Below are 10,544 nucleotides of genomic sequence, written 5' to 3'. Positions count from 1 at the left end.
TCCTTCCTCACCCCATTTCCTTGACTCGCTAACTGGGGAAAGCAGGAGGAGGCAGAACAGAAGGTGGGCAGAAGGGTAGGGATGGGGGAAGATAGGGTGCAGAACAAACAAGTTCTCCAGCAAGTTATTTACATTACAGGTGAACTGACATCAGTCTGGAGGCTCCACTGACAGTTGGAACAATATTCTGCCCGGCAGGCATTTTCCCCTCCCTTGAAGTTGGGAAACAGTGGGGATAGGTGGAATGGGGAGACAGGCATCTTATCCGGCTACGGCTACTTCCTAACCACTTTTTGGATCAAGAACAAGGACTACAGTGACAGCTTAAAGACAAAACAAGCAAGTTTTGTCTCCCCCCCAATGGGCCCCTTGGGAAGGAGGCAGCTCAGCACACGGTGAGTGAACAGTTTGCACAGCCAACAACGCGAGGGCCCAGGTGTGTATGCACGCCCACTAGCGCCTACATACACACACGCAGGAGATCCGGGTGGGGGGAGTGGTTGCAAGAGAAGGCGCGGGCCTCTGAGCTTCCCAGAAAGCGGTAGACACGCCGGCTGGCGCAGGGAGCTCCAGGGCTGCAGCTTCGCCAGGCCTCAAGCACAGAGCCTTCGAAGTCCGCCAACGACAGCCAGCTGTGGTTATTTATGTGACGGCGGGTCAGCCGGCTGTGGTTCCTCAGCCCCCATCCTGGCGCGCCTCCATCTGCCCGCAGCAGCTGCCGCGACTCGCGCGTGGGTGTGTTGTTTGGGTTGTCTGTCTGGGAACCGCGGGTGTCACCTTCTGGATCGCTGCCGACTGTGTCCTCGGTCGCGGTAAGTTTCTTCGCCCCCATTCTGGGACATTGTACCTCCGCCCTGCACTCTGTCCCAGCCACCTTCAGGCCCCGGGCCAGGCTGCGACTTTATTCCGTGCTCCTCCCGCCGCCGCAGCAGAGTTTGGCCCCGCCGCCTGCTCTCCGCGCCAGGGGGCGAGTGTAAGGAGTCAAATTTGCTTCAGCCTTGGGGTCATCACCATTTGTTTTCTTTTGCATTTTGCTATGAATGGGGGAAGGAGGAGTCGAGAAGGGAGAAAGGAGAGTTTCGCTGTTGGTTCAGGGATTTTTAGTTTTGAATAAGCAAAATACATCTTCCAGAGAGACCGCAGCTGGGGGAAAATGTGTATGGAAACACCAGATGTGTGTTTGTTTACTGTTCTTTTAAAAATCATTTCTTGTCTTTTCCTCCTCTTCCCTCCCCCCCACCACCCTAGAGAAACACAGTAAAAATGTGTTGATTTAGAAACACACACTTTAATAATCCAAGTGCTGATCTTTATTCAGTTGGGCTAGTGCACGCCTCTTGTTCCTAAATTAGGTTCTTAGGTGTTCATTTCCAAAGTACTTTTCTTTGCACAAGAAAGGACAGTAAAGAAACTCGTGACTCTTCAGGACAATCTTATGTCTTAATTGCTGCCCCTGAGGGAGCTCTTTACCAAGTGCATGCTCTAGCATTGCCTGCTTCCCCCCAGATCTGTCCTGGTGTGTACTTTTATTTCCCTTTGGGCTGGAATCTTTACTTTTGGTGGATTTGGAGTGAAATCATGCCTCAGGGTATTCAGAGAGGAAATGTCGGAGGGGCACAGACACCTCTGGCAAAAGGGAGAGCTTCTTCCTTGGCTTTTATCTGTAGGTCCACAAAGGTCCTCCTGGCAAAGCAAAGGTCCCTAGGACCCTTCCTGCTTGCTGAGGCGCAAGTGTGGCAGCAGTTGTTGGGGTGGCAGAGGTGGCACATGCATCTCTCCCTTTCCCTGAGGCCAGACTTCTCCCTAGCCCTGACCTGGAAGTGGGCCCTCCCTTGGTGTGGGTGTTTGGGTCTGTAGCCCAAGGATGAAAAATTGTCTTACTGTCCTAACTCTGAGTGCTCTTAGGTAGGTGCTCTCAGGGCACCTGGCATTTAGGGTGACACTTTGATTAGACTGAATAGGAAGAGAAAGGCTGTGTACAGGGCTGGGGCTTTGGAAAGGGGAGCCAAAGGGCATTTTGCATGAGAATGAGTCAAGAGAGGCCAAATTGGCCACCTTGGGAGGCGCCTCAGAATCCTGAATGGCCAAGAACTAGACCCATCTGTGTATTTGTTTACTCAGCTTTTTAACCAACAGATTTAAACCCCTTAAGGGACAGCTGCTATCGGTATTGCTCATATGCTTCCCCCCCACACAGGTTTCCTCTCACCACATGTTGAAATCCAGTCAATTACTTGATCTTGAGGATTATTCCTCTAGTACTGAATACTGGTTGCTTCCAGGTGGGCAGGCATTGGCAACAAGAAGAGCACCAAGGGGCCTGGGTGAGTTTCAGAAAGGGCAGGAAGGAGGAGAGGGTCACATATCTGTGGGAGTGTGTAAAATGTAATATTTTCAGTGATCATGGATTTAGAACTGCTAAAAAGATCTACCTCCCAACATGCTCACAGTCTACTTGGAAGGATAGTTACATAGTAGCAGGGAAGCTCAAAGGAGAAATGTGACATCCTGAAGTGGACACTTTCCAAGGAAGTGGACATTTCCAACTTTAAGTATTTGGGGGAGGTTTACTTCAGAAAACAAAAGTTTGCCTGGAAGGCACATCTTTGCACTGTCTCCCTCAAATAGGTTGGTTAGGCAGCAGTGGAGACAGGAAGGGGTGTGTTTAATAGGAAATCTGTCTCAGAGGTCAAAGCTGAATTGAATATGAACTTTGAGATAATTTCATCTTCGAGTTTGCATTGTGCCCTACCTTGGCAAATGTTTTATGTTGTCAAGGGACCTGTTTATTTTTTTCTGTCACTATGAGTTATGGATACATATATTATCAGTGTACTGGAGTTTTTTAAATTTTTTATTTATTTTTTGTAGTTGTAGATGGGCAGCATGCCTTTATTTTATTTGCATATTTTTGTGTGTGGTGCTAAGAATTGAGCCCAGTGCCTCACCCATGCTAGGCAAGCACTCTGCCACTGAGCTAGAGCCCTAGTCAGTCCTGTACTGGAGTTTTTAAATGTAGTGTTTTATTAATGTAGTTAAACACAATTTACAGTTTTGATTCATTTGCATCTACGTTCATACAGTGAATATAAAGTTATGTAAAGTGATCATTAGGGCCATAAAATTTCATATGCTAGCTGGGGTTGTGGCTCAGCAGTACAGGGCTCCCCTATCATGTGTGAGGCACTGGGTTTGATACTCAGCACCACATAAAAGTAAAGTAAAGGTCTACCTACAACTAAAAAATAAATGTTTTAAAACAAATTTTATATGAGCTTTAGAGCTTTTTAAAGTCCTTTTTCCTGCCTTCCTTCATTCTTTCATTCCTTCCATTACTTAACTTGACACATGTTCAGTGGTTTGGTCAACTCAATACTTCCTTAAGAAACCTACTGCTTCTCTGTTCTCTAAAAATTAAATAAAAGAAAAGAGGGCACTCAATGTAAGTTAAACTCAAAACTCACTTTAAGCACACAGAATAAAAGGGCTTTTCAGGAAATCATTTTTAACATTCAAATTGAATAGGAATGTGATAAATTTTAGTTTCTATACATAGCTGATAAAATGTTACCATTCCACTTTAGTGAGTATTGTAATAAACAAAGCAGTTAAAGGAGAAGATATACAAATAACAGTTATGAACTTCTTGTAATTGATTTTTTTTTTCAAAATGGCCTAAATTATGCTTTGGGATATCATTTTCATAGAATCCATATTCTGAAGTGGAAAGAAAGGCCTTAGTTACATTATGATATGAATAGATTTATAAACTAGCTTTGTCTGAGTAAACTGTCTTTGGAGTTTTATTTATTTGCACTCATAATAGTGTAGTAGTTTTGTTTAAAAATTTATAACTTTCTAGGAACCTTAAATAGGGAGAAAATAGACATTTTTATCTATACAGATAACCTGTGATGAGAAGTGATATTTCCTTTGTAGGAACATGATATGAAAAGTACAAAAGAAAATACCTATTAGCTTATAGGTATGCTTATGCTTTATGAAAAGTGTAAATAGTCAAAATAACACCTGGTTTGATAGAGATTTGTAGAGCATATAACACTGTAATGAATGTAGTTAAATGAATTTACCAACTGTTTTTTATTTCAAGAGAAGATGTGACAGATACAGAATGGACTTACATAAAAAGGATATTCTTTGTGATTTTTAAGAGGATTTATAGTTGGCTCTGCTTTATCACCCTTATTCTATTTCTGTGTTGAGAGTCTCATGTTAAATCTGCTATTAGTTATAGTACTGATTTAAACAACCCAGAATGATGGACATGACATATTTTCTGCCTTTCTGAACTAAATCAGAAAGTGGTAATTGATTTTAAGAAAAGAATATGATTTAGGACACACTTCACTAAGAAGTTTTCTTTACATGATTGTTAGTAGACAAAATTGGAAATCCTAGTTGAATTCAGCAATGCTCTCAGCTCCAAGTCAACTACTGAATATTAATTTTTGGCATACTCCAACTATTTTCAAAGCTTTGTGATAAATAGTAGTACTCTTATCAATAAATGAAGGGACCCAAAATGTTCTAAGCAGTGCCCAAATACATACTGCTGCTTGATAAACGAAAGCCTATTTCCTTTATTAGTCCAATCAGATCTTAATATTTGTATACGTTTCTGATAGAAGCCTTATAGATGTGACCTTTAATTCAGAGTGCCAACAAATTGGAGGAAATCCAACCCAGAAAGAGCTGCTTGTATTCTTAAGACTTCTGTAATGGTAATTCAGGTGCTTGAAACTAAAAAAAAAAAAAAAAAAAAAGATCCCAATGTTTGTGGTTTGCAGTTTGCAGGTAGTTTAATGCCTAATTTGAATTTCACATACTATTGGCTACATCTGTTTTTTCTTTGACTGCAATAACATTTTCTTAGATCTGACTATTTATCTCTTCATATACTTGGACTAGTGTTGTATCTTTTGTATAGTCTTTATCAAGCAGAATAATATAAATTCTTTGGGCATTTTTTTCCCCCTCATGTGGCCTATCAGGTCATTTTTATTGTTTTCTTAAGATTTCCTTCTAAACTTTTAGCTTCTTCATGTTTTTCTCAGAACTTTGAAGTGGGCCCCACAACTACTTTTTGTTTAGTTTTCTCTTAAATTTTAAACATAGCTAGAAGGAGTGTCTAAAAGTGTCATTACTTTTTTTTTTTTTTAAACCAAGCATTGGTTATGTGAAAATTCATCATTTTTAAATTATATAAATACTCATAATGTATTCTTTCCTATAGAAATTCTTTGCTTGTAGATATTCTCTCTTCAGAAAATACTTCTATTTGTGTATTTGCTTATCATTTATATATACTATTTTTGCTCTGCCCCATCTGTTTATCTATTCTTTGCCCTAAATTTTCCAGACAAAACAAAGAAGTGATGAGCTTTGGTAAAATGGAAAAAAATATGACTAAGAAGCTAATATTAAAATATGAAGATGCCATAGAGAGGGTTTTAGAGAATATTTCTCTGTATTAAGTGCAATAAGAGTAATATTCAAACAAAACAAAGTCAACTTATATGTATGTAGTGAGTTGTTTGCAGTAGAATTAGACATTAAAAGTATTTTTTCTTTATATAGTTGCTTTGCTAATTTGCTGTTTCTTCAAAGGAAGTATTATGAAGTATGTGCCTAATTAATTTTAGAAGTATAATTTCCATTTTATAATTGACTAGGTATTCTGTTTATTCATACAGATATTTTCCTAGCAGCCTACTAAACAGAATATATCTGTGCTCTAAAATGGGGTATACTGACATCATGCTTATTTCATTTTTTTTAAAAAAAAGATTGTATTTAGGTTATTTGTAGCTTATGATTCACTTTTACTTTTTCATTTTTTAATGGTGAACTTTTTTTACTCCCTGTAAGTCGTGTTATGTTAAATTTCCCAACTTTCCACATACACTTTAAATTCAAAAATTAGTTCATTTAAATTTTATCTAAATTTTTATTTAAATGCATTTTCTCCATAAGTCTCCAAGGGGATTCCTTTGCATCTGAAACATTTGTTCTTGGACCAGTACTCAACTCCAGCTAGCTTTCAGCTTTCTAATCAGTTGCATTTTTTCCTCTTCCTACTATCCACTAAGGATATCTAGAACATACCCTCTCTTTATATTGATTAGGATGTCATAGGACACTGTTGTCTTCATTCTTCTCTGCTATGGCAAATTATTTTCATTAGCAAGAGTGAATAAAATTTAATGTTGAGAAAGCACATTGCTATAAAGCAAATGAATTCCCAGGGGTTTAAAAGCTCCCAGCATGTTTAGTTTATTAATGTTCCTCAGTTTCTTTCAATTAAAATATACTTTGTGGAAGATAATGTTTATTTAAAATTTATTTAAGTCTTTTGCAGTTTCTTTTGAAGATTTTTCTAAGGTAAGTCTAAAAGATTGTACCATTAGAATGTCACAAGTGTTTTTTTTTTTTTTTTCAACAGGGTAAAGAAATTAACTTTGACTGACCCAAAGGATGCTACTACAAAAGAACTTAAAGTTTTTCTGGTATGCATTTATTTTTTTCTTTTTTCTCAATTTTTAAGTTATTTGAAAGCATATTCTTTGAAAGCTTTCTGCATAATTTTGTTTTGTAACATTTTAGAACACATATTACAACCATAGCCATGATTTTGTAACTTTATTTAAACCTTAAGAAAAACCAAACTTTGTTAAGGTGTATTTCAAGGAGAAGAAAAAGAAATCGATGACAGACGTATTTTGGAGAAAGCTTAACATTTCTCACTGGTGGATCATGAGGAGGAAGTTAACAGTACACTAATCCAAATATCTTATTATCTTAGCATATGTATACTGTCATAAAATCATCTCATTTAAAAATGATCCCTAGCATCTTTCAGAACTATTCCTCACTGTTACTTCACCCAAACTTATGTTCCAGGTTTTGGTTGATTTTCATATATGAACCTGTTTCTAACTCTCACTTTCTTTTGTCTTTTGTTTCTTCCTTTTGGAATCTGCCTTTAGTTAAAGGGCAACACAAAAATGATCTTGTTTTATGTGTGTGTGTGTACACATGTATCTATTAATTTGTTTTATATATATATTACATGTACTGAATTACATGTATATATATTTGGTTTATAATACCAACATGGTCAAATACAACATTGTCTCCTACCTGAACTGTTGCAGATACCACAATTGATGCTTCATACAGTATGTTGGTCTACTCTAGATACACTGGTATTCTTGATATGCCTAAAAGTAAGATAACTGATTTCTATTCCAGACATTTTCTCTCTGTTCTCTGTCTGGAATGCTCTGTACTCAGATATCTCTGATCTGGTGTATTCCTCTTTGGGAAATCCTCTCAATGCACTGTATAAAACAGCAAATCCTTACTGTTCATACTTTATATCCTTTACCATATTTTACTTTTCTCCATACCACCAAAACCAACTAACATTTTAGAAAGTTACTTATTTTTCATCTGTTCCCTAAGTGAGAATGTATATTACAAGGTGCCAGAGATTTTGTTTTGTTCTGTTCTCTAGCTCAATGCGTACAAAAGTGCCTCGGCACATGGTAGGAACTCCATAAATAAATGTTGAATGAAAGAATGAATAACTCACTGGAGGCCCCAGATATAACTTCCATCTATGTCATTGTATAACTTGTTTGTCACATAATCAAAATTAGTTTTCATCCTGCAACCATTTGATACCATTTCATATTTGGAAAGATTCTTCACTATTACATTGTCAGAAATATCCAAGATGGACTTATGTCTAGCTCTAGCTCAATTTTATAGATCCTTTTTTAAAATTTAACCTTTTTTTTTTTTTGGGGGGGGGTGCCACCGGGAATTGAACTCAGGGATACTCAACTACTGAGCCACATCCCCAGCCCTATATTGTATTTAATTAAGAGACAGGGTCTCACTGAGTTGCTTAGTGCCTCAGCTGTTGCTGAGGCTGGTTTTGAACTAGTGATCCTCTTTAATTTTTGTTGTTGTTATAGATGGAGAGGATGCCTTTATTTTATTTGTTTATTTTATGTGGTGCTAAGGATTGAACAAAGTGCCTTACACATGCTAGGCAAAGTGCTCTGCCACTGAGCTACAGCCTCAGCCCTTTTATTTAATTCTTGATCTGAGAAATAATAATATATTTAATTTTGAACGTTGGGAGTGGATATATATGGTTTGGAAAACAAACTCTCAATAGTTGAATGCTTTAATGTAATAATGCTGAACACAAGTTAAAAGTGACATTTAATTAATTAATATATCTTAGTATAAATGTTTCTAATGGATATACCATGAATACAACATGGACAAACCACATATTTCTGGGTCTTTTTGCAGTAAAAAATGGAGGGAAGTGGATTGAATCCAGGTCTTTTTTGAGATTCTGGGTTTTATAACCAACCTAGATGGTTTTACTTCTTTGCATTGGAAAACATAACAAAAGTTTACAAGTTCCTTTTGTCCGTTTCCTCCCCAATATATACCCTTAAACAGAACACACTGAAGGTTTATGATTTAATGAAAACTCCAACTCTTCAAATTTAAAATCCCACCCTTTAGCTTGCTTGTGAATACTAACTCATGAATGAACCATAGAACTTTTCATATAATGAAACACAGCCCCAACTACAGGAGTACTGCATATATTACTGTAGATTGTTTTAAAGAAAATGGAAGAGAGATTTTGTACAGTGCACCACGTAAGACATTTTGTGTCAAATCTCATGCGACATGTTTCTTCTTCCCTTGGGGACTGCCAAAAGTGTGTAGAGCCTCATGGAGGTGGTCCCCCATAGCTTCCCTTCCCCAGGCCCCAATGTGTGATGCGTGTGTTCATGCTGAGCCAACAAACTCCATGAAGTGTGCTGTCTCTGGTGTTTTCTTCTCTCCTTCAACACTCTGCAAATTTAGCACAACCAAAGGAACAGAGGGCAGGGAATAATATCTTGTTAGTTTTTTACAGTCATACAACTTTGTAAATATTCATATTTCATTACATTTTACCTTGTGTATGGTTTGGAGTATGTCTGTTTGACTAAAAATAATATTTCTTTTACACACTTTATGTTATCCCCAATAAAATAGTGTTAAAACTCAATTTTCTTTCTGGGCACAGTGGTGCATGCCTGTAATCCCAGCAGCTTGGGAGGCTGAGGGAGGAGGATCATGAGTTCAAAGCCAGCCTCTGCAACTTAGCAAGGTCCTAAGCAACTCATCAAGAATAAGTCCCTAAATAAAATATAAAAGGAGCTGTGGATGTGGCTCAGGCTGTGGATAAGGCTATGGATAAGCAACCCCAGGTTCAATCCCTGTACCACGAAAAAAACAAAATTTTTTTTCATCAATTTCTTATACTTCCTTAAAAGTATGACTTTAAAATTTCTCTTTTGTGACACTTTGCTTATTTGTAACTTTAAGAATGTCATGATATTCCCAATCGCACATGTCTGTTCCTGAGATTATTCTATTAACGGGAAAAAGGCAATGCAATTTGTTATTTCTAATTGGCATTAGAGTTTACATATCTGTTCTCTTAGACATTCCTCTAATTGTGTCTTGACAACATCTTGTTAGCTGAAACAAAGCCAAATTCTAAAATAAGGTGAAGTACATGTTTATTCATCCTACATTAAAAGAAGTTCTGTTTTACTTTTGGAGATGACTTGTTTTTCTGTCTTTGAACCAATTCTAAGTGCAAACATACTCTCACAATTGGTAGCAAAATATAGGACATATGACTAATGAAAAAACAATATTTTTTATTGGAATTATATGTCTTACTATAGTAAGATAATTTAAAAAGTAGCATGTGACTGGATAATTTTATTTTTTACATGATACCTATTCATGTAAAAGTGAAAATGTATTATTTATAAAAAGCAAGCTGCTTATATATTTGACATTTGAATTTAAGGTAAGATTAATTACTATATTCTAGAAATAATTCTGATAAATCTCAATATGTTTATTTTTATTATGTTTGTTAGTTACATAGCCATATTTTCGTAACTGATTATTACAGAGTTTTTTCAAAGAGTTTTATTTTTCTATTTTGCAGTCAAAGGTTATTTACATGGAAAAAAATTCACCCCTCTTTAGTGTTTAGATCTTCATATTTTGACAAACATACAGTTGTGTAATCACCACTACAATTAAGATATAGAACATTTTCCTCACCAAATTTCTTCATGTGGCTTTTCCTCAGTCCTTCCTCCTATCTTCCAGTCCCTGTGTATCCATTAATCTGTTTTCTATTACTTTTCAAGTCTGTTTTATAAATAGAATCATGTGGTATGTAGCCTTTGAATCAGAGTTTTTCAGTTAACATAATGTTTTAGTTAGCTATGCATTGGTGTGACCAAAAGGCCCAACAATAACAGCTTAAAGGAGGAAGAGTTTATTTTGGCTCACAGTTTCAGAGGTTTCAGTGCAGAGACAGCTGACTCCATAGCTCTGGGCCCAAGGTGAGGCAGAACATCATGCAAAAGGCATGTTGCAGAAATAGTAGCTCAGGACATGGTTACTAGTGAAGC

General features: G+C 37.1%; 1 protein-coding gene across 14 annotated transcripts in view; it reads left to right on the top strand.

Annotated features, from left to right (window-relative positions):
• The first annotated feature begins 312 nt into the window (after positions 1 to 312).
• The window catches only part of LOC114097611 (ankyrin repeat domain-containing protein 26), a 101,449-nt gene continuing 91,217 nt past the window's right edge, over positions 313 to 10,544 (top strand). For 11 of the 14 annotated variants that reach the window (XR_011707366.1, XR_011707363.1, XR_011707358.1 and 8 more), the window contains exons 1-2: positions 488 to 812; positions 6,464 to 6,527. Coding sequence is in view for 3 of the 14 variants with exons in the window: in XM_071611389.1 (XP_071467490.1) it covers positions 6,496 to 6,527 (32 nt within the window). In the remaining 11 variants the exon portion in view is untranslated. The other 3 variants (XR_011707359.1, XR_011707361.1, XR_011707367.1) reach the window with 3 other exon arrangements.

Source organism: Marmota flaviventris, chromosome 4, assembly GCF_047511675.1.
Source record: "Marmota flaviventris isolate mMarFla1 chromosome 4, mMarFla1.hap1, whole genome shotgun sequence".
In the NCBI taxonomy this organism is placed as follows: Eukaryota; Metazoa; Chordata; class Mammalia; order Rodentia; family Sciuridae; genus Marmota; species Marmota flaviventris.
Note: the sequence above shows the minus strand (reverse complement) of the source record. Positions and strands in the feature narration are given on the sequence as shown.